At 40.4% G+C, this 24,381-nt stretch overlaps 1 protein-coding gene and 1 long non-coding RNA gene across 3 annotated transcripts in view; one reads left to right on the top strand and one right to left on the bottom strand.

Moving 5' to 3' along the window:
* The window catches only part of LOC127004690 (uncharacterized), a 33,914-nt gene extending 14,365 nt beyond the window's left edge, over positions 1 to 19,549 (bottom strand). The window contains exon 1 of the long non-coding RNA XR_007757926.1: positions 19,244 to 19,549. This is a non-coding gene — a long non-coding RNA (uncharacterized LOC127004690). The remainder of the gene's footprint in view (positions 1 to 19,243) is intronic.
* Positions 1 to 24,381, top strand: part of LOC127004688 (uncharacterized) — a 56,232-nt gene that overhangs the window by 2,837 nt on the left and 29,014 nt on the right. For both annotated transcript variants that reach the window (XR_007757925.1, XM_050872777.1), the window contains exon 2: positions 10,929 to 11,132. Coding sequence is in view for 1 of the 2 variants with exons in the window: in XM_050872777.1 (XP_050728734.1) it covers positions 10,930 to 11,132 (203 nt within the window). In the remaining variant the exon portion in view is untranslated. The remainder of the gene's footprint in view (positions 1 to 10,928; positions 11,133 to 24,381) is intronic.

The following is a 24,381-nucleotide window of genomic DNA, read 5'->3' as shown; positions in this document are numbered from 1 at the left end:
CCTTTACTAATCATCAGTGCCCCAGGAAACTGTTGGAAAGAATAAATATCAAAACAAGCGATAAATCTTATGAATTTCAATTCCACCCCACTCCACCACTCCAGCCCACCTACACCCCAAACAAGTCTGGGGACCTGTGGGCAAACAGGGTTTTGGGGGAGAAGGCAAATTGACTGAAACATGGGCCTCCGAAATTTCCTTAAAATAGGGAAAATTCCCTTGTCCCAAAACTAAGGAAAGTTCCCTAAACCTATTGTCTTGTAATCTATTCTACATTAACCCAGCAGCAGCAGACGCCGCTGCAGCTGGTCTGTTGATGAGTGTCGTTCGTGTCATTGGATGACCATCATAGTGGACCCACTACCCCACTGCCGCCGCCCCACTCCATCCTGTGCTGCATATTTCCCATGGCCCACACCGCGTGTCCAATATATTACTACTCCAACCTAACTTTACATAACCTAACCTTGAAATCCCTTTAATTGGGGAAGGCATCGCCCCTATCAGCTAAGGAGGGTATCTCTACCTGCCCGTCTTTTCAGTTACACACTTGACACTCAAAAGCTTAGGGAGGGTTATATTTTCCCTAACTTGAGGAAATTTCCCTGTGTTGATAGCATTCTGTTGTTGGATTCTTTCTGTTTTGAACCAGTACAGAATGCCATTTGTTTTGTATTTGGCTGTCTGAATGATCAAGCAGATAAAATTCAGCACAGTCAAACCTTGGTTTTTGTATGCCCCAGTTTTCATACGATTCAGTTTTCAACGAGTTTTTTCGTTGAAAATTTGTCCCAGTTTTCGTACATCCGCTCGGTTTTTGTACAATTAAAAATGGTCCATACCAAACTCGTCCACCTGCCCACGTGGCTCGGGCACTCATTTCCCAGAATCGAGCGCCCATACAAAGCATCCCATGCGATTGTGACTCACAGCCCTGTATGCTCGTCTCCAAACAAAATCTTCGAAGGACAACTTAGCATTTCCAAGGTATCTCCAGACCTCCCTTGAACCTTTCCTTTGTGACATAATTAGGAATTACTATATCATCATTTATGCACGATGAAGTGCTAGTATATTCTCATTGGTGTAAAAAATGTGAATTTCAGTCCACCTTGACCCGAGTATGAGGAAAAAAGTTACAGATACAAACATGTTTATAAGACTGGTGTTCAAACGACAGGGAAGTGACCCTAAATAGGGCCTTGATACCTGAAATCCTTATGGAGGGTGATTCCCTTTCCAAACAATAACCTCTCCTCCCTCTCCCCTCCTCGCCGTCTTTCATAAAGTCTTCAGTAAGGGTAAAAGTGATGATAAATGTTCAATTATCCATTTCGTTAGTCATTTACATATATTTCTCATTATTTTCTGTATGTAGAACTATATATAGTTAGTCTCTCTAAAATGTATTTTTTGTTAATATTTTTGGGTGTCTGGAACGGATTGATTGGATTTACATTATTTCTTATGGGAAATATTGCTTCAGTTTTCGTACATTCGGTTTTCGTCAGACTTTTTCAAACGTATTAATCACGAAAACCGGGGTTCCACTATATTTTGAAATTGTAGTGAGCACATTTTCAAGGCTATCAAACAAACAATCCGTAATATTATGGATTTGTTAATGGTCATCCTAAAATATGTGTAAAGGGCATGACATAACTCCTCTCCCCCCTCCCCCTGCCTCCACCACCAGCGGGCAGTGGCAGTCAGTCAGGGCCAGGGCATGTAGCGTGGTACAGTACGGTAATATTTTTCGTAATTCAAACCTTAAAATAATACCGTACCGTAATCCCATACTGTACTTGAAAAGTGACTTTGTACCATACAATTATGGTAAATTACTGTACCTTACCATATTTTCATACATGTTTCTGTACAACAACAACAACAAAAAAAGGCTACGCCCACAATGTCATACATTTACACACAGAAATAAATGCACACATATACACAGGCATTTACACACACACACTGTATACACACAAGTACACCACACATATTCACACAGGTACACAAAAACATGTACACACACATGTCTACACAATATACACACATGTACACGCATGCAGATATGTATGCACATACATATACATGTACACACAATGTACACACAAACATGTATACAGATAAACTCACATGTACATGCATACACATACACATGAACATACATGTATTTACCTAGTTGTAGCTTTGCAGTGCCTGGGCTTACGCTCATGTGGTCCCGTCTCCGTATTTGTATTTGTCCAACTTTTCCTTGAAGTTTTGCACTCTTCGCCGATACTACATCCTCACTTAGTCCGTTCCAAACCTCTATATTTCTTTGTGGAAAGCTATATTTCTTTATGTCTCTCAAGCATCTTCCTTTCCTCAATTTTTTACTGTGTCCTCTTGTGCTCCTGGTGTTTATTCCTTCTTTAAGTAGTAACTCCTCATTATCTACATCTTCCATTTTGCTCAATAATTTATAAATTTGTATTAGGTCTCCCCTTTCTCTTCTTTGTTCCAGTGTTGGAAAGGTCCATTTCCTTTAATCTTTCTTCATATGTCAGTCCCTCCAGTTCTGGAACCATTTTTGTTGCCATTCTTTGTAATTTTTCTAGTTTTTGTGTGTTTCTTCTTATGGGGAGACCACACCACCTCTGCATATTCCAATTTTGGTCTAATCATAGTGGTTATTAACTTTTTCATCATATCCTTATCCATGTAGTGGAATGCTAATCCTGTTTCTCACCATTTTATACGTATCACCGAATATCCTATTTACATGACTCAGGCTGTTGATTATCTTGTATTGTCACTCCCAGATCTCTCTCTTCATGAACTTTCTTTAATACTTTTCCATCTCCCATTTTATATGTCCATTTTGGTCTCCTTCACTCTTTCCCATTTCCATTACATGACTTTTCTTCACATTGAATTCCATCTCCCATTTTATACTCCATTTCCAAATCTTGTTCAGGTCATCTTGCAGAATTTCAGTCTTTACTGTTTCTAATATGTCTTAGCAGTTTTGCATCATCTGCAAACAGGCTCATATAACCGTTTACTTTCTCTGGCATATCATTTACATATATTAGGAAGAGTACAGGTGCCAATACTGATCCTTGAGGCACTCCACTCTCTACAACTCTCCATTCCGATTTTGTGCCCTTTACCACTGTTCTCATCTCTCTTCCCCTTTAGTAGCTTTCCATCCAGTTCTTCATTTCCCCTTTCAAAGCTCCTTTATTCTCCAGCTTCCTTTTTTTTTATTTTTTTTTTATTTATTTATTTAGTTAGTTATTTTCTTATATGTGTACGCCTGTAGCGCCAGTAGCTCTCTTGAGGGGCCTGGATGGAAGTCGGCCCCAGCCCATCATGGCACAGGCAAGTGTTTATAGTGGCGCCATCTTCTCTTGGCTCATGCTGCCCCCTGGAACTCCTTCTTGAGTCACTTGGACGGTTTCCTCTTGAGTCCGGGTTGATGGGTGGTCTTCAGGACAGCATGTGGGTAGTTTTAAGCCACTTGGTAGTGACTGAAAAATCTGAGGTGGTAATGTGGGGATTCGAACCCGTGTTGTCCATCACGCGGTGAATGCGGGCCCAGCACGCTACCACTCAGCCACCGCCTCTATAGTAGTCTTGTCTGTGGAACTTTGTCAAACGCCTTCTTCAGGTCCAAGTAAATGCAATCAACCCATCCGTCCCTCTCCTGTATTATGTCTGTCACTCTTGAGTAAAAGCTCAGTAAGTTTGTTACACATGAGTGCCCTTTTCTGAAGCCATATTGCTTACTTGCAATCATATTATGCTCTTCTAGAAATCTCATCCATTGTTTCTTCATCACTTTCTCACATATTTTACATACTACAACACTGGTCAATGATACTGGTCTGTAATTCAGTTTTTTTTCCTTTTTTCCACTTTTGAATATCGGGACCACTTCAGCCCTCCGCCACTCCTTTGGTACTTTACTAGTTGTTAATGAGCATTTAATGATATCATATACTGGTCCAACCAGCTGATCTCTGCATTCTTTCAATATATAACCTGAGACTCCATCCGCTCCTACTGCTTTCCTCTCTTCCAGCTCTCCCATCATTTTATATATCTCCTCTTTAGTTACTTTGACTTCTTCCATATGAACATTTATCTTGTTTTCTTGTGGTTCGTAGAATTGTGATTCTTTTGTAAAAACTTGCTGGAACTTTTTGTTTAGTAGCTCAGTCATGTCTTTAGGATCTTCGATTATCATATTCCCATCACTCAATCTTTCTATTGTTTCCCTTGGTTTGATTTTTCCATTTATGAATCTATAAAGCAGTTTATGATCTTCCTTACACTTTTTTACAATATCCTTTTCATATCCCTTTTCTTTTTCTCTCCTAATTTTCATGTATTCATTTCTCGCTATCTTAAAATCTTTATTCCTTTCGTTTTTATTTCTTTTCAATCTCTTCCATGGTTTGTCTTTTTTTTCTTTTGCCTTAACACATCTTACACTGAACCAGTCCTTTTTGCCTTTTTCTTTATGTTTGTATTCTGGTACAAATTTTGTAACTCCTGATTTATATGCCTCCAGGAAAATATCATACTTCTCTTGGACCTCCCTTGTTCTCTTTAACTCTTCCCTGTCTAGCTCTCCACAGTATTTCCTGAGATTTTCCATGTCTGCCTTCCTATAGTTTAACCTGTTTCTTTTATATGATTCATCCCCCTCACTTCCTTCCTCCTCTGTTTCCAACTCAATTATTACGTGATCACTCTTTCCCAGGGAGCACCCATACCTTAATTCATTCATCAAATGCATTCCCTTTGTTAACACCAGGTCCAGTCTCGCCGGTTCGTCGTCACTTCTGAATCTCGTGTATTCCTTCGCCCATTGCGTCATCAAGTTTTCCATCGTCAATCTTAAAAATCTTTCCCCTAATGCTGTTTTGCTACCTCCACTTTCAAATATCTCCCAATTTACCTCCTTACAGTTAAAATCACCAGCTAACAAGATTCTTTTGTTTGCTTTGAGTAGTCTGCTCAAACTCTGAATGATATCTATTCAATCATGGTCTCATATTTTTCCTTAGCTACTCCATGAATTAGTTCTTGGTGGTACATAGGTTGCTATTATCTTCATCATTTCTCTGTTTTTGTTCTCCAGATTTGCACTCACTATTTCTGCTTTTCCTTCTCCATATATTACTGTTTTCACTAATACCTCCTTCCTCGTCATTATCATCACTTCTCCACCACCTTTACCATTTCTGTCCTTCCTCCATACATTGTAGTTATTATCAAACATTATTTGGATGATCTCATTTAGTTTAGTTTCCATTACGCATACATATATGCACATAATTACGCACATGTACACAAACATGTACACACATGCAAACATAAGTACACACACGTACAATAATATATACGTATTATAATTTACTCCTACCTTGTGATCACACACACACACACAATGGTTAGAGCGCTGTGCTGCCAGGCTTCACGGTCTGACAGGGCATATATATATATATATATATATATATATATATATATATATATATATATATATATATATATATATATATATATATATATATACAGGTAACTCGATTTACGCGAGTTTGTTTTACGCGTTTTTTAAATAACGCGGGGTCCAAAATCTAAGTAAATGTTTAATTTACACGTTTTTTCCACTTATACGCGATATTTTATGGAGTGGCCACCAAGTCTCACGCAACTGGACTCACACGGCGCCGCGGCCACACAGTTAAGCTCAGTTCTTCCTGCGCGCCACTTGAACAACAATATAGTACTCACGCTGCCACGCTACTCTACGATAGGTATGGGCAGGTAACGGTACCAGTACCAGTACTAACGGTACCAGGTATACGGTACGGTACCGGTACCAGACTGCTCGGTACCGGTACCAGACTGCTCGGTACCGGTACCAATACTAGCCAGGCGCTCATGCTGTCCCTCATTTCTTTCTCAGACGAGTGAGGCTGAGACTGAGTGCCTGATTGGATATGTCGGTGATATGGATATTCTCTCTCTCTCTCTCTCTCTCTCTCTCTCTCTCTCTCTCTCTCTCTCTCTCTCTCTCTCTCTCTCTCTCTCTCTCTCCACTGAATGTATTACGCGCACCTTTTTCACATAAAAAAATGCCTGAAAGTTTAGCCCTGCGCGTTATACGCCGAATGTACAAATTTTTAATGATTTTATTCTTCTTTGGGGTGTTTTTAAGGGTCTGTGTTTCGTCTTATCCAATAACAACGGCAAACTTACCTTTATTATTGTTAATGATCCTTCATAGTCCATAGCTGTCTTATAATATGTTACCATAGAATACAGGGCGATCTAATAACTACTATAAAATTTTTTTAAATCGGTGGAGCATCACCCATGCCTTGCCGTTGTCCCGTTTTCCCCGTCGGGCGCCATTTGTATATCTTGATATTGATGTCACAGGTGGCTTACGATTGTATGACTAAGGAGCAGTACAAGCTACATAAAAAAATCATATTGGAAAAAAATAACCACGTGTTCATTATTAATTATTAATATTAGGGAGAATAATGGGGTAAATATGATATCAGAAACTGTACATCATGAGTCTTGTACGAGGAGTTATTTCACGCCCGGCCGCCATTTGCATTGTTTACAAACCACACAACCACACCCAAACAACAAACAGCTGCATGCCGCATTGTCTGTCATAACCTACGAGTGACTGTGAGAATAATATGCTTATTATGATCTCAGAAGCTGTACATAATCAGTATGTACGAGGAGATATTTCTCGCAACACCTGCCCGGCTGCCATTTGCATTGTTTACAAACCACACAACCACACCCAAACAACAAACAGCTGCATGCCGCGTGTCACCAGAACCGCGTGAATTGTGTCTCGCCTTGTTGTCTGTCATAACCTACGAGCGACTGTGAGAATAATATGCTTATTATGATCTCAGAAGCTGTACATAATCAGTATGTACGAGGAGATATTTCTCGCAACAGCAGCCCGGCCGCCATTTGCATTGTTTGAAAACCACACAACCACATCCACACAACAAACAGCTGCATGCCGCGTGTCACCAGAACCGCGTGAATTGTGTCTCGCCTTGTTGTCTGTCATAACCTACGAGCGACTGTGAGAATAATATGCTTATTATGATCTCAGAAGCTGTACATAATCAGTATGTACGAGGAGATATTTCTCGCAACACCAGCCCGGCCGCCATTTGCATTGTTTGAAAACCACACAACCACATCCACACAACAAACAGCTGCATGCCGCGTGTCACCAGAACCGTGTGAATTGTGTCTTGCCTAGTTTTCTGTCATAACCTACGAGTGATGGTGAGAATAATATGCTTATTATGATATCAGAAGCTGTACATAATCAGTATGTACGGGGATGTATTTCTCACAACACCAGCCCGACCGCCATTTTCACTGCTTTACTCAAGGACACTTGTCAATTCAAGCAGTAAAATATATAAATTTTGGAAAACTGTACATTGTCAGTGTTCTTTAACCCGTACATATTTCTGAGCATTTGAAGAACTTTTTTTTTTTTTTTTTTTTTTTTCCAAAGTTTGGGGTGCGCGTTATACGCCGCAAAATATGGTATTTATTTTTCGACAGAAACCTACCTCTTGTTTGATTTACATTGTTTTTTTTTTATTTACGCGACCTCTTGAAGAACGCAATACTCGCGTAAATCGAGAGTTACATATATATATATATATATATATATATATATATATATATATATATATATATATATATATTTTTTTTTTTTTTCTTCCCACCGCATTGGCGGCAAGTTTTCTGGGTGGGCGTCACACACATTACGGGAAATTAGAAGGGTGTGTGTGTGGGGGTGGGTGGGGGGCAGAAGGGAGAGTCAGGTCATGTCATGACACAGGCACACACGTAAGATGGCGCCACTATAAACACTCGCCTGCGCCAGAACGGGCTGGGCCGACCATCAGGCCCCACCTGGAAGAAGCCTTGGGCCGACCATCACGCCCCATCGGGAAGATGCCTACCGGCGCAATAGGCAGCAACATAAAAAAAAAGAAGAAAAAAAAGAAAGGGAAATGAGAAAGGTGGGGGGAGTGAGGGGCAAAAGGGAGAGTCAAATCATGTCTTGACCTGAGTCAGGTCATATCCTGACCAAAGCCCTGATCTGACTCCTTTCTGCCCCTCCCTCCCCACACCATTATCATTCCCCTTTTGTGTGTGTGTGTGACAAGTCAGGACCTGACCTGAGTCAGGTCATGTTTTGACCAAAGCCCTGATCTGACTCTCCTTTCTGCCCCATCATCCCCACATCCTTCTCAATTCACCTTGTGTGTGTGTGTGTGTGTGTGTGTGAAAGGTATGGACAAGACCTAACCTGAGTCAGGTCATGTCCTCACCAAAGCCCTGACCTGACTCCTTTCTGACTCTCCCTCCCCACACCCTTCTCCTTGTTTTCATCCTCTCTATCTCATCTTTCACGAGAGGGGCTCATAACCAGAGTGAAGCTACACACCTCCTCTTGAGTCAGGGGCTCGCGTGGTATTGAGGCTGCGCCGAGTTGAACCAAACGTGACAGGGAGGAGGCGGCGGGAAGTTCAAACACGGTTAATGTGTTAATAAGTCTCTCTCTCTCTCTCTCTCTCTCTCTCTCTCTCTCTCTCTCTCTCTCTCTCTCTCTCTCTCTCTCTCTATCTATCTTGCCATAGCCAAAATGTTTGGAGGAAAACATCCAGTGTGATACTACCTTTTAAGGTAGTGTGCGTGACGCCGATGGTAAGTAGACGCGACCCGTACATGTCAAAGCAGCGCGAAACTCAGGGTGATAATGCGCGAAAGTCGGGATTGTAAGAATTTAGGACTAACCGCAAAACACGAGGATCGCGAAACTCGAGAGGGTACTGTTGAAGGCTATCATTAAGAGGAGAGCTGATGAGACGAAGAGCCTTAGACTCCACTCTGTCCAGAAGAGCTGTGTGAGTGGAGCCCTCCTACACGTGAGATGCATACTCCATACGAGGGTGGATAATGCCCCTATATATGGAAAGCATCTGTGTGGGGGAGAAGAACTGGCAGAGATGATACAGAACGCCCAACCTTGAGGAAGCTGGCATTTTAGTAAGAGAGGAGATGTGAAGTTTCCAATTGAGATTTTGAGCTAAGGATAGACCGAAGATGTTTAGTGTTGAAGATGGTGACAGCCGAGTGTTGTCGAAGAATAGGGGATAGGTGTTTGGAAGATTGTGTCAAGTTGATAGGTGTAGAAACTGGATTTTTGAGGCATTGAAGGACACAAGGTTCCTTTTACCCCAATCGGAAATGATAGCAAGGTCTGAGGTTAAGCGTTCTGCAGCATCCAGTCTGGAGTCTTCTAATTTCTAGTGAGAGGGTCTTCTGTTAAAAGAAGTTGAATAATGCAGAGTGGAGTCATCAGCGTATGAGTGGATAGGACAGTTTGTTATGGAATGAAGATCATTGATGAATAACGGGAAGAGAGTGGGTGATAGGACAGAGCCCTGTTGATAGGTTTAGGGGAGGAACAGTGACTGTCTACCACAGCATAGATAGAACAGCCGGAAAGGAAACTGGAGATAAAGGAACAGAGAGAGGGATAGAATCCAAAAGAGGGCAGTTTAAAAAGCAAAGCCTTGTGCCAGACTCTACTGAAAGCTTTCGATATGTCTAGTGCAACTGAGAAAGTTTCAATAAAATGACTAAGAGAGGATGACCAAGAGTCAGTTAAGAGAGCCAAGAAGATCACCAGTAGAACGCCCCTTACAGAACCCATACTGGCGATCAGATAGAAGGTCAGAAGTGGATAGGTGCTTTTGAATCTTCCGGTTAAGGATTGATTAAAAAACTTTAGATAGGCAGGAAAGTAAAGCTATAGGGCGGTAGTTTGAGGGATTGGATCGGTCACCCTTCTTAGGCACAGGCTGTATGAAGGCATACTTCCAGCAGGAAGGAAAGGTAGATGTTAACAGGCAGAGGTGAAAGAGTTTGACCAGGCAGGGTGTCAGCACGGAGGCACAGGTTTTAAGTACAGTAGGAGGCACTCCAGCGAAGGGAGAGTGGATCGAGATGTGCTCCACTTTAGAGTTCAAGTAGTCAAAGAATTTTACATAGTTAGTAGAGTTAGGTGAGAGATAAACAGCACAGATGTATTTATTAGTAGAATGACAATGAAGTCTTAGCCAGATGGTGGAAAATTCTGAAGAGTCAAGGTCGTGGGCACGAGAGCAAGTGATGTCGTTGTGCATGTAGGTGCAACATCCAGCTTTGGGTTGAAATTTAGGATGTAGATAGTAGGAGGGAACAGAGTAGAGATTTCTGTCAGTAGCCTTGATCAGAGACCTGTGTATCGGTGAGGTTTAGAGGAGGAGAGATGGTGTTCCACTGAATGAAAATTAGAACAAAGACTGCGAATATTGCAGAAATTGATAAGAAAGAGGTTTGAGGAGTTATCAAGACACCTCACAAGTCAGCAGCCAGAAGGGGAGTTCTCCCTGGGGGAATTTGTGCCCCCCCCCCAGGTGGGGACTCTGAGGCAGGGTGAAGGTGTGCCATTTTGTATTTTGAATTTTGGGAAAAAGTGTGTATGTTGTGTGAAAGTAGTGTAGTGTGGATAGAGAGAGGATCTGTCTTTAGAGAGCATGCTGAACTACTCCCTGGTGTTGATGAGACAATAGGGAAACAGTTAGTGAGGACATGGGAAGGGTCTTTGTAGGGCTTCAGCACCCTCCTCACTTCCCATATACATGTATACCTCACCGGGAGTGGCTTGTGCCCGTTTCGGTAGGTGTCTTCCTACCTCCTCAAGTTCCTCCTGCTGTGTATTCCCCCCAGTGCGCATGCATGGTGAACAGCAGATCTATCAGACTTTTCCTAACCTGCAGTCCTCATTTTCACAGCACAATTTTTACTTCCAGAATGACATACACTGATTTGAAAAATGAAATCTGCACCACATGGGTGCAGCTGAGTGCTGAACAGATGGCCCAGGTCCGTATGGCACTTCTGGAAGTTTCCCGCTCAGTAGGGCAGTACCCACGCATGAGAGAAATAAGCAAGTGTTATGATCTTTCTTCAGCTCTCATTTTGCTTGAAAAATGGAAACTTCTGACACCTCAAAAGTAAGCAAATGTATTATTATAGCAGATAAATTAAAATTATTTGAGTATGTTTCTTTACTTTGAAAATCCATATAATTATTGGAATAGGTGATGCATTTATTATATATGTATTATGTTTCATGTCCTAGATTTATATTAGCATGAGACTTTACCAGTCTCTCTCTCTCTCTCTCTCTCTCTCTCTCTCTCTCTCTCTCTCTCTTTATTAATTTATTTTTTTAGGTGTTGCCTATTGCGCCAGTAGGTCGTCTTGAAGGGCCTCTTAGACGACCCTAGCCCATCAGCCAAATTTTATTCATGGTATCTGCCGTAAAGTGTGACTCACTTGGCCCTCACAGTGCAACATTATGCCATCCTATTTTACACTTTAGACAAGATTTCAATACAAGGGAGCAGTCTGACGTGACATGGTGTGACCTGAGGCAGTTGAGGTCCATGTGTGAGGTTATGACTTTGGATACTCTAGAATTCAAATCTGGAAACGTTTTGGAATTCGAGGAGGCATCCACACGTCTTCCCGCAGAGCACATTCCCTTCAGGACACTTATCTCTGTGGCCACTTCCTGCCCTGGATATGTCATGACTTGGGTAACAGGTCACTGGTGTTGGGTTTCTGTCTGGTGGAAGTTACATTTTTGGGGTGTTCCTCCTGACAAAAAACAGTATTTTTTTGCTGAATCCTTGCTCCTGTATTTTGGGTTTTATTTGGAGGATCTGCTTGCTTTGCTTTCATCGTGTAGAGTTTTTATTGTGTAAAGGATTCTGAAGCAGCATATGTGCCAATATTCTCTTTCCTAGGCTTTCGTTTTTATATTTTGGTTTCATATCAATTGGGCCCTTTGGAGCATTATCCTTAGCTTCCTTTTGAGGGGGTTTGTTAGATCTCTGCAGATGTTTACACACTGTCATTAACCCTTTCATTGCTAAACGCTTGCAGCGAGCGTTAGGCGTATTTGCTGGTGACGCTAACGCTCGCTGCGAGCTCCAGCCGCACTCAAATCTCCCGCGTATGAGTGTTCCAACACTAATTCTCACAACACAGGATTGCCAATTGAGTGGGTTCTTCACTAAATTTGGTGGAAAATCATGTCAGCCCAGCGCGGAAAATCTACGGACGAGCAACTGGTGGATGTTGTTGACCAATATAGCGACATTTTTACATAGCTTCACCTATCACATGGCTGATATTTTGACCAAATAGTTGTAAATTTTGCAGTTGGCAATACTGCCCTGCCAGCACCCCATCATCAAGAGATCTACAGTAGTTGCCTTACGGCTGACCGTCGCGCACGTATAAATGTACGCCTTCACAGGCAACACCCCCTGAATGTGCCTGTACTTTCGCAGGAGAGGCTTACATTACTGAATCGTATAGATCTTGGCCTCCTCTTTCCAATGATGTTTTTGTTTTTTAGCTGTGACGAATAGTTTTTGAGATACAGAGGTTAAAAAAGCGAGCACTAGCGTCACTTGCTGGTGGTGCTAAAAGCTTGCTGCGAGTGCCAGTCGCACTCACAGCAAAAAAAAAAACCTGAACATGCCTGTACGTTTGCAGGAGAGGCTTACACAACCGAAACTTATAGATCTTGGCCTCCTCTTTCCAATGGTGTTTTTGTTTTGTAACTGTGATGAATAGTTTTTGAGATATAGCAGTTAAAAGAGATCCCCTTCCCCCACTGCGGTTCCCGAGCGCGCCTGAGGGGATAGTCTCATTGCGAGCGCTTAGCAATGAAAGAGTTAAGCCCTCTTCAATTTCAGGGCAGTTGTAGTAATTTTTGGTATTTTTGGTACAACTGATCCCAAAGTGCACTGGGCAATATGTGATGTATTAGATGGCTGAAGAGCCAGTCTGTATCACAGGCCAGTTTATGTAGGTACTTGTAAGGCTTTCAATGTACAACTAAGGGTAACTCTAATATCGTTCAAGGCCTTATAGTTGTGTTGTGGTTGTGGAATGTCTTTTAATTTATATAAGAGTTTCTGTTATTGGATCTTTGTCTTTGTAATTATTTCTCTATCTGCAGAGCTGCTTCATAATTTTTTCCCCCTGAGGATAGTTTCGAAAGCAAAGCGTATGCAGATTTTTTAACCTGTAAAGCGTTGGCAAATATGGCACCTTGTGGTTACGCCAGTGCCGGCCACATCTTGAATATTTTTGTTTTTCTTAGCGAAATCAGTCTTAAATGATGTGAAAGGAATGGAAATTAGTCATTGCACCAAGAACTGAGTGGAAGTGGTATTATGCTGCACAAGATCTTCCATGCTAGAGTTTGTGGCTTAGCGAAACCTTATATAGTTTTATCGCTTCTTCTTTTTCTCACACTTGGAGCAATGAGTTAGGGACGTGCATAACATCGTAACTGTGTTGAGAGGAGAACATGTCATATTTTAGCTTCAAGAAATTATAGTCACGAAAAAAGCCCTTTCCTGTGCGTAATTGTTTTTGTGCGGGTGGAGAATGTGTGTGTGTGTGTGTGTGTGTGTGTGTGTGTTTACCTAGTTATAGCTTTACGGTGCCTAGGCTTACGCTCATGTGGTCCCATCTCTGTATCTGTATTTATCCAACTTTTCCTTGAAGTTTTGCACTCTTTGCCGATACTACATCCTCACTTAGTCTGCTCCAAACCTCTATATTTCTTTGCGGAAAGCTATGTTTCTTTATGTCTCTCAAGCATCTTCCTTTCCTCAGTTTTTTACTGTGTCCTCTTGTCCTCCTGGTGTTTATTCCTTCTTTAAGTAGTAACTCCTCATTATCTACATCTTCCATTTTGCTCAATAATTTATAAATTTGTATTAGGTCTCCCCTTTCTCTTCTTTGTTCCAGTGTTGGAAAGGTCCATTTCCTTTAATCTTTCTTCATATGTCAGTCCCTCCAGTTCTGGAACCATTTTTGTTGCCATTCTTTGTATTTTTTCTAGTTTTTGTGTGTTTCTTCTTATGGGGAGACCACACCACCTCTGCATATTCCAATTTTGGTCTAATCATAGTGGTTATTAACTTTTTCATCATATCCTTATCCATGTAGTGGAATGCTAATCCTGTTTCTCACCATTTTATACGTATCACCGAATATCCTATTTACATGACTCAGGCTGTTGATTATCTTGTATTGTCACTCCCAGATCTCTCTCTTCATGAACTTTCTTTAATACTTTTCCATCTCCCATTTTATATGTCCATTTTGGTCTCCTTCACTCTTTCCCATTTCCATTACATGACTTTTCTTCACATTGAATTCCATCTCCCATTTTATACTCCATTTCCAAATCTTGTTCAGGTCATCTTGCAGAATTTCAGTCTTTACTGTTTCTAATATGTCATAGCAGTTTTTGCATTGTCTGCAAACAGGCTCATATAACCGTTTACTTTCTCTGGCATATCATTTACATATACTAGGAAGAGTATAGGTGCCAATACCGATCCTTGAGGCACTCCACTCTCTACAATTTTTCATTCCGATTTCATGTCCTTTACCACTGTTCTCATCTCTCTTGCCCTTAACCCGTAAACTGCTGTAGTATGCCTCTCAGGCGGCTTCTCCGGGAACATGCTTTACGCCTCTTGGAAGCGCGATTTTTACATTGCTTCTATAAGATTGCTGAGCCTTGTACAGCCTCGAATCTTTTTTTTCCTAGTTAGCATAGCGTCACATGTTTCATTTTTCATCTTAGTCATGCAGATCTTGTCATTAGTTTGTCATCTGTCAAGAGTGATAAAGACATTTGTATGGGAAGCCTATAGAGTCACTGAATTCAGGATCCTACTCACTGTCTCTTCTCTGTTACATTGTTGATATAGTTATAAATACAATGACATCAAAGCTCGGGTATAAAAAGAAGCAGAAGATGAGAAAAAAATACAATTTGTTAGGAATTCAGAAAGAAGGCATTCTGTACGTTGGTAACACTGCCTCTCGCGAGTCACGCGCGCGGCGCCGCTCCGCCCCGCTACCCACAGTCTCTCACTGCCAGTTATGGGAGACAGTGCACGGGGCAAACACTGCATCCCTTTCCAATGACATGAATGATGAATGCCCCCTTCCCGGCAGAAAGAAAGTAACTTTTTTGTAGTTATTTTTTTTTATCACTATTTCATATGGATGAAAATTATATTAGCTTATGAAGAAAGCATTTTCTATTATATGGATTAATGTCGTAGGCTAAGCATGAAGAGGAAAGCATTTCCTTTGATATTAATCAATTATGTAGGCTAAGCATGAAAGAAGAAAGTATATCTCTTTGATAATGATCAATGTCGTAGAGCGGCTAATCACACTGACGTAATTTCTTGATGTATAAATAAAAACCCACACTGGCAGACGATAGAGTTATATTTTATGTGAAAACAATTATATATGGAGGATCTTCCGCAACCTAAAATATCCAAACTGGCTTATACAGCAAGCATATTTAAAAGCAAGAAAATCATATTTTGTACCTAGCGCTCCCTCCCCTAGGAAAAAAAAATTTCTGTCCTTGCCATATGTTGCTGACTTGTGTAACATTAAAGCAGTGTGTCATAAACTTGATGTTGATATAGCCTTTACATATACTTCCACAATCAAAAACATATTAGTTAAGAACAAAAGTATTGTTTCATCGGCAGCTGGTGTGCATAAAGTCTCATGCGAAGATTGTCAGTTAGTTTATATAGGCGAAACAGGTAGAGATCTCAATACACGCATTAAGGAACACAAGTATGCTGTTATAACAGGGAACGACAATAATGCTATTTTTAAACACATTGAAAATACAAATCATAGGATTTCGTGGAAAAACAGCCATCTTTTATATAAATGCAATGATTATAAACAACGTAAGGTTATTGAGGCAATGTGTATAAAGAAACATAGCAATTTTAATTCATGTGACGGGAATTTCAAGCTCGATCCGGTAATGAGGTCACTGGTCGAGAAGTCTCTTCCCGCCCCCTTTAATTAATCCCAACATCTGTCAGTCGTAGCTTTGGAGTGGGGTGCCGACCTTACTTACCTATATGCGACCTGATGGCTTAGGGTTGCCCGCCCACCCATCCCTGTCCTTTGTATATCGTTTTTAATTTTTCCTTTTCCTGTTTGTCAATAGGTGTACCTAACATCACCATATCTGATCCAGGATTCAGTACGTTTCCTAACTAGTAGGAGGTAATGTTATAACTGTATTTCGTAAAGAATCCTTATAACCAAAAACTAACTAAAATTATGAGTATTCTTTTTCTTGAACACAGCAGAACAATAATATGAAAATACGTATAGCCACTGTTGCCAGATTGTCGTACTCAGAGCATAGTATTTACCTGTTTCTGACGTCTAACTATTGCCAAGAAACATCAGAATCTAACTCTTTTAATGATAACTATAAATTAGTTTTCTTATTGGGGCCCAGAAGACAGTTTGGGGGTAGGAAGTCAATAAATATAATCGGCTGAGTACGACAATCTGGCAATGTTGAGGCTGTAGCTCCGAGGACAGAGGTAGCGCGCACGCCGTTTTGCAGGTGTCAGATACCTGAAATAGCATATTTTTACTGCACAAAGCAGGTGGTCACTTACTGTGACTTTTTGAGCTTTCATATTTATCTATTTGTGTATGTTTCATGGAGGCAAAACTTACATTACCCGTTTCATTTTTTACTAGTGACCCGAATTGGTGCCTGTTTATCACAACAGAATTTCACTCAAACAAGTGAATCAGACCCCACAGAAATATTACCAGCATGTGTATGAATGAATACAAAGATAAGCACATACTTTGATTTAACTCTAGGATGTCTCATGGATCATTAATAGATAAAAACAAAATATCTGGATAGGCTACTCTTTAGCCCACTACCGGCTATGGCTGCCAAAAAAGTCCCTCCACCAAGTTTGTACCCCTCCATTTGGTGATTGTTAGGTACGCCTATTAGATTATATTTTGCTAATCCCTAATCCTACTTCTACTCTCCCATCCCCCCATGTGTCCGCCGCAGCATTGGGGTGGGGCCGTGACCTCATTTCCCTCCCCCTGATCTGACGGACGCACCCATCCCTCTCTATCCAGCCCCTCCCATACTTAGGTAGGCTACTCGTTCTGTTATGTATATAAGGACCATTGTAAACCATTGTGACTACTTCTGCTCCTCCTTTACACCACTGAAGATGGTGGCAGTGTCCACCGAAACTGTTTGGTTAAAAATATAACTCTATCTACTTCTGCTCTTCCTTTACACCACTGAAGATGGTGGCAGTGTCCACCGAAACGGTTTGGTTAAAAATATAACTCTATCTACTTCTGCTCTTCCTTTACACCACTGAAGATGGTGGCAGTGTCCACTGAAACTGTTTGGTTAAAAATATAATTCTATCGTCTGCCAGTGTGGGTTTTTATTAATACATCAATGTTGTAGGCTAAGCATGAAAGAGGAAATCATTTTCTTTGGTATGGTCAAATTCTGTAGGCTAAGCATGGAAGAGGAAAGCATTTTCTTGGATATGGATTAATGTTGTTGGCTACGCATGAAAGATGAAAGCATATTTTTTTATATGGATCAATGTCGTAGGCTAAGCATGAAAGAGGAAAGAAAAGGAAAGAAAGGAAAGCTGCCTCGTATAGGTAAACCGGCCTCCTGCAGACTCCTTACGGTCTTATGTTTTTATATGGATCAATCACGTAGGCTAGTCATGAAAGAAGAAATCATATTCTGTGATAAGGATCAATTTCGAAGGCTAAGCATGAGAAGCGACGCTATTTTATTTCCAGTGAATTAAAATAAAGTAACCAAACAAAGAAAAATAGTCTCACAGGGAAGCCCTGTGGCAGTTCAAAATACCTTGCGCAAGCTCGTTATATATATATATATATATATATATATATATATATATATATATATATATATATATATATATATATATATATATATATATATATATATATATATATATATATATATATATATATATATATATATATATATATATATATCTATATATATATATATATATATATCATAGCTGGGCGTTATCGCGATAAGTTATCGCGTATCCTGTACAATGTTATTAGGTCCCCTCTCTCTCTTCTGCTCTCCAGTGTTGTTAGTCCCAATTTCTCCAGTCTTTCTTCATAAGTATGTTCTCTCAGAGTTTCTGGTATTTTAGTCACTGCTTTGTATTCTTTCCAACTTTCTAATTTCTTTCTTCAATCTAGGTGACCACACTAATGCTGCATATTCCAGTCTTGGACGTATCATTGATGTTATTAGTTTCTTCACCATTTCTTCATCTAAATATGTAAATGCTGCTTTTATGTTTCTAAGAAGACTGTGTGTTTCCCCAGTTATCTGGTCTATATGTTTTCCAAAGGATAACTTGTCTGTTATGATCACTCCCAGATCTTTTTCTTCAGTTTTTTTCATGATGCTTTCATTACTCAGAGTAGTTCCCCGATATTCGTCTACTGCTCTTACCAAACTCCATCACGCTACACTTCTCTGTATTGAATGTCATTTCCCATTTGCGTGACCATTCATTTATTCTATCGAGATCTTGGCTCAGGGCTACACAGTCATCTTCATTAGCCACCCTCCTCATTATTTTAGCATCATCAGCAAACATATTCATATAGCTTGTCACCCCTTCTGTCATGTCATTTATATATATTGCAAACATAATCAGAGCCAGCACCGATCCTTGGGGGATTCCACTCATCACTTCCATCCAGCTTGATTTATTATTCCTGATTACTGTTCTCATTTCTCTCTTCGTCAATAAGTCCATAATCCAATCCAATATTGAACCACCCAGACCTCCAACATGATTAAGTTTCCATATTAATCGCTTGTGTGGTACTTTATCAAATGCCTTCTTTAACCCTTTCATTGCTAAATGCTCGCAGCGAGCGTTAGGCGTATTTGCTGGTGGTGCTAAACGCTTGCTGCGAGCTCCACCAGCACTCAAATCTCCCGCATATGAGTGTTCCAACACTAATTCTCACAACACAGGATTGCCAATTGAGTGGGTTCTTCACTAAATTTGGTGTAAAATCATAACAGCCCAGCGCGGCAAATCTACAGACGAGTAACTGGTGGATGTTCTTGCCCAATATAGCTGCATTTTTGCATAGCTTCACCTATCACCTGACTGATTCTTTGACCAAATAGTTGTAAATATTGCAGTTGGCAATACTCCCTTGCCAGAATCTGAAGGAGAGATGTCCGCAGTTCCCTCAATATGGCTGATCATCCCGCACGCACCGACATAAGTGTTAACATTCAACACTCCCTGAACGTGCATGTACGTTCGCAAGAGAGGCATACATAACTGACTCCTATAGATCTGGACCTCCTCTTTCCAATGGTGTTTTGGGTTTTTAGCTGTGATGAATAGTTTTTGAGATACAGAGGATAAAAAAGACCCCCCATTGGGTTGCCTGACTGCGCCTGAGGGGATAGTCGGCGTCCACTTTTCTGGCATAAGGAAAGGGTTAAATCCAGATACACACAATCTGCCCAACTGTCTCTTTCCTGTATTATATCAATTACTCTTGAATAGAAGCTGATCAGATTAGTTACACAAGACCGTCCTCCTCTGAATCCGAATTGGCTATTTGTTAATATACTATTCTCTTCTAAATACTCCACTCATGTTTTTTTTATAATTTTCTCACACATCTTTGCTACTACACTTGTTAATGATACTGGCCTATAATTCAACAGGTCTTCCTTACTTCCTCCTTTATGAATTTTGATGATGTTAGCCCTCTTCCAGTCTCTCGGTACCTTCCCTTGTGCTAGTGAGACATTAATCAAGTTGCTCAACTTTTCAGCTATTTGCTGGTTACACTCTTTTAGCACCCAATTTGATATACCATCCGGTCCTGCTGATTTCCTCGCATCCAATTCTTCCAATAATTTTCTAACTTCATCTGCTGATGTTTGTATTCTCTCCAGACCCATGCACTCTATTCCCCGGCACTGCATCTACACCTTCAAACTCACTCTCCCTTGTGAACACTGTTTGGAAACAGTTATTCATCACTTCTACTATTTCACTTATACTATCAAAAGTTTCACCATTAACTTTTACTTTTTGAATCTCATCTCTATTTTTCAACTGTCCATTTATGAACTTTTAAAACAGTTTTGGCTGGTCTTTGCACTTATCTACAATATTTTTCTCAAAATTCCTTTTTTCTTCTCTTCTTACTTTAACATTAGCATTCCTCTTCCTTTTGTACTCATTCCAAAGATCCATCCTCCTATTTTTTCTCCGTTTGTTCCATGCCTTCTCCTTTTCCTGCTTGGCATCTACACACTTTCTATTATACCACTCTTCTCTTGATTTCTGGCCTTCTTTCATCCTTGGTACCCACATTTCCACTCCATTGTAAATCCGTAGAAAGATAGCCCATTTTTCCTCCACATTTTCAGCCTCAGAAAAAGTATCCCATTGTGCTTCCTCAAAATGTTTCCCAAGTTGTTCAAAATTTGCCTTATTAAAGTTAAACCATTCTTTCCCGTAGTCCTCATTCTTGATTATTTTATCTCCTTCTCGTAATATGTACTCGATAAGTACGTGATCACTCTTCCCTATAGGGCTCTTATAGTTCATTTCCTCTATGATATCTGGCTCCCTGGTGATTATCAAGTCCAATCTAGATGGCTCGTCTTCTCCTCTGAATCGTGTATTTTCCTCCACCCACTGTGTGAGGATGTTATCTATAACCAATTCCAAAACCTCGTTCCCCCATGAAGCTTCACTTCCTTCCATTGACCAGTTTTCCCATGACACTTCCTTACAATTAAAATCTCCCATTATCAGAATCTTATCCTTCTCCTCCAGCAATCTCCTTAGGCAATCCAATGTGTCTTCCAGCTTCTTCTTGTACAATTCTTCTGTCCATGAATTGGTTTTTGGAGGGACATACACCACTACGATATTTCTGCATCCTCCCCTTTGCAGTCTTATTCCCACACTCAAGACCTCCGCTTCCCCTTCGCCATAGGTGACACCCTCCACTGTCCATTCTTTTTTCAACAATAGCATCACTCCTCCTCCTTGTTTATTTTCTCTATTTCTCGTCCATACATTATATTTACCATCCCCTAAGTTAAATGCATCTATACTACCAGTCAATTTGGTTTCCGTAATCCCCATAACATCTATTTTTTCCTTGCTCAGGGAATCTCCTATTTCTAACATTGACGATATTAACCCGTTCACATTAGTGTATGCCACCTTCAAGCTGTCTCCTCTTCCCTTCTGTACCACTTCCTTAGGTCCATGTCTATCACTCTCCAGAAAATTTATTTTTATCCTCTTCTGATCTTACTTCATTCTTTTCATTGGCTTGATTCTTCAATTCTCTTATCGTGTTCCTGTCCTCCACACTTCTGTCCTTTCTTACCCAGACTTTTTTGTAGGTTTCTGTTCTTGCTAACTTCCATGACTTTCCCACCACTTCTTCTGCAGCCACTTGAGACCTAAATCTAATTTCAACTGGTCGTTGGGCTCCTTCTTCATACTTTCCAAGCCTGAATACTTCTTCAATCTCTCCTACCAGCTCATGACCTTCTTCCTGAATTGCTTCAATTACTTGCTCCACTGCCTTCCTTTCCTTCTTTTCCCTTGTATGTCTGACCGGCATGTGCTCTTCATTAATGCCCACCACTATTACAGACTTCTTTTTTCAGCGGAGTCCCTCACTATTTCTGTTTTTTCTTTTATCACCTTGATCACCTTTTCAGTTATAGCTTCATCCTCAGCCTTGACTTGTTCCTCCACAATTTTCTTAAAGCTAACATTCTCCTTTTCTTGTTCCTCCTTCCAGACTTTATGTGTTTCCTTTAATTCCTTGACTTTAACCTCCGCGTCTTCTGCCTTTTTCTCGTTCAATGTTACCTGCTTGTGCAGGTCATTATATGCATTCTTCCAAACATTCTTCTCTGTCTTCAGAACGTCCACCTCTCTCTCCAGCATCCCCATTCTATCTCTCATATCCTTCATCTCCCTTTCCAAGTCTATGAGCCTCCTTTTCAACATATTGTCTCTGTCTCTGGGTCTCTCCATGTCATCCGGGAAGCCCTCAAACTCAAACTCTTGCCTTTTTGCTGCTTGCCTTGTCCTGACCCCTGCGCTCTGCGGTGTAAACAATGCCGGAGGGGTGTATGTGTGTGTGTGTGTGTGTGAGAGAGAGAGAGAGAGAGAGAGAGAGAGAGAGAGAGAGAGAGAGAGAGAGAGAGAGAGAGTGTTTGTGTCTACAATTCAAACTGATAGCAGCCACAAGATTCTCCGTGAGTGTTGCCTTTCAGAATGCGATTATTTTTCAAGTAACATGTATTTATTTTCCATGCGACAAAACGAAAGGCATGTCATGATTCATATCATACAAGGTTTCACCACCACAACACAACATGCACAAAAAAACACTAGAAATGGGGATAGTAAGTACCAAATGGAAATTAGATCTTGTTCATATTAGCGGGGTCGAAGCGCCATAAGGCAACTACCACAAAAAGAATGAAGCAGAAACTGCTACAAAAACTGACTTTTTTTTTTTTTTTTTTTTTTTTTTTTTTTTTTTTTTTTTTACATCAAAGAAAACTGCTCAAGAATTTATCTATTCTTATTATCCTTCTCAGCCTCTTCTTCAGGACTTTTTCGTATACCTTCCCTCCAGTAAACTTATCCCCCTTTAGTTACCACATTTCAAAGCATCTCCTTTCCCTTTAAAAATGGGTACAGTGTATCTTCCTTTCCAGTCTTCTGGTATCTCTCCCTTTTTAATACATTTAAGAGGAGGCGCCGCCTAGTATTAGTGGAGGGTACATTCATTTTATTTCAATTGTTCTAAGGTATTTTTTCTTTGAAGACTTAGGTAAGTGCATTAAAATCTGCATGTATCAGCATAATAGCTTTCGTGCTTCTGTAGGAAAAAAAATTACAAACGAAATTTATTACCTGTAATAAGAGAGCTAAAAACATAAATGGGGGCCAGCATGTTCACTCAACATGTACGACATTGGGCAGTTTTACTCATAACACCACTGGTTAAATATTGTCTGTTAAATTTTTTAATATGCCTCACCATTCCTGTGCAAAAAAAATTACCAAAATCACCATTTTATGTGTCCCATAATTCTACCACATTTTTTACCTTCAATAAATCATATCAGCAGTGTTTTCTTTTTTATAAAAAAATCAGAAGGATAATTTTTTTTACCATTCACTCGTCTTTCAGCAGATATTTGATTTTTTTATTATGTTCACAACTAATAGTTATTATTCTCCAAAATACAAAAAATGCACTTTCGAGATATCGGCTATTTTGTGTATAGATCCAGTTAGCGAACAAAGTTATGATTTTTAGAGGATTTTACAGGGATAAAAAACAACTTAGATACCTATGTAGTTGTATTTATGAATGACAATGAATGATATAAAAAATAATCATCATAATTGACACCTCTGTGTGTGTGTGTGTGTGTGTGTGTGTGTGTGTGTGCGCGCACGCACTAGAAATCTGGGCTATAGTGTTCTGTGGATGCCTCCTGTTTCTTCTTCGTCATTTTCTTTTCTTTTGGGCTTCTCCTTTTCTTCCTGAGCTTCCAAACCTGCCAAAGTACAAGTGTACCTCTGAGGAGCACTGGTGATGCAATAAGTGACTAATTGACTGATTCACTCAACCACACCCTCCAAGGCTTGCTGGCTGCCACTAGAATTTTGCCAGATGCATGATGACACGCTTTTCGTAAAAAAAAAAAGTGGAAAAAATTGGACAAAAGAAGGCAAAATGAAACATATATGAGTATTCTACAGAAAACATATAGGTTCTGCAAGTAGGGGACCACGAAATTAGTAATACAAATCTATTTATTTGAAAGGGAAAGAATTGTCGTACAGGTGCCAAGCTTTCACAGGGAACGTGTGCCATGTTCAGCTATTTTTTGGAGTGACTTTTAAAATTTGGCTGAAAAAGTGAAAATATCTGTTATTGGCGCCTCCCCTTAAGCGCTCTGCAGCCTCCAGTCTGGAGTCTTGTAATGCCTGTTGAGAGGGTCTTCTGTTGAAAGAAGTTGAATAATGCAAAGTGGAGTCATCAGCATATGAGTGGATTGGACAGTTTTTTATGGAAAGAAGATCATTGATGAATAACAGGAAGAGAGTGGGTGATAGGACAGAGCCCTGTCGAACACCACTCTTGATAGGTTTAGGGGAAGAACAGTGACCGTCTGCCACTGCGGAGATAGAACGGCCAGAAAGGAAACTGGTGATA

This window comes from Eriocheir sinensis, chromosome 28 (assembly GCF_024679095.1).
Source record: "Eriocheir sinensis breed Jianghai 21 chromosome 28, ASM2467909v1, whole genome shotgun sequence".
Taxonomy (NCBI): domain Eukaryota; kingdom Metazoa; phylum Arthropoda; class Malacostraca; order Decapoda; family Varunidae; genus Eriocheir; species Eriocheir sinensis.
The sequence above is the reverse complement of the archived record's forward strand: the minus strand, read 5'-3'. Positions and strand labels throughout refer to the sequence as shown.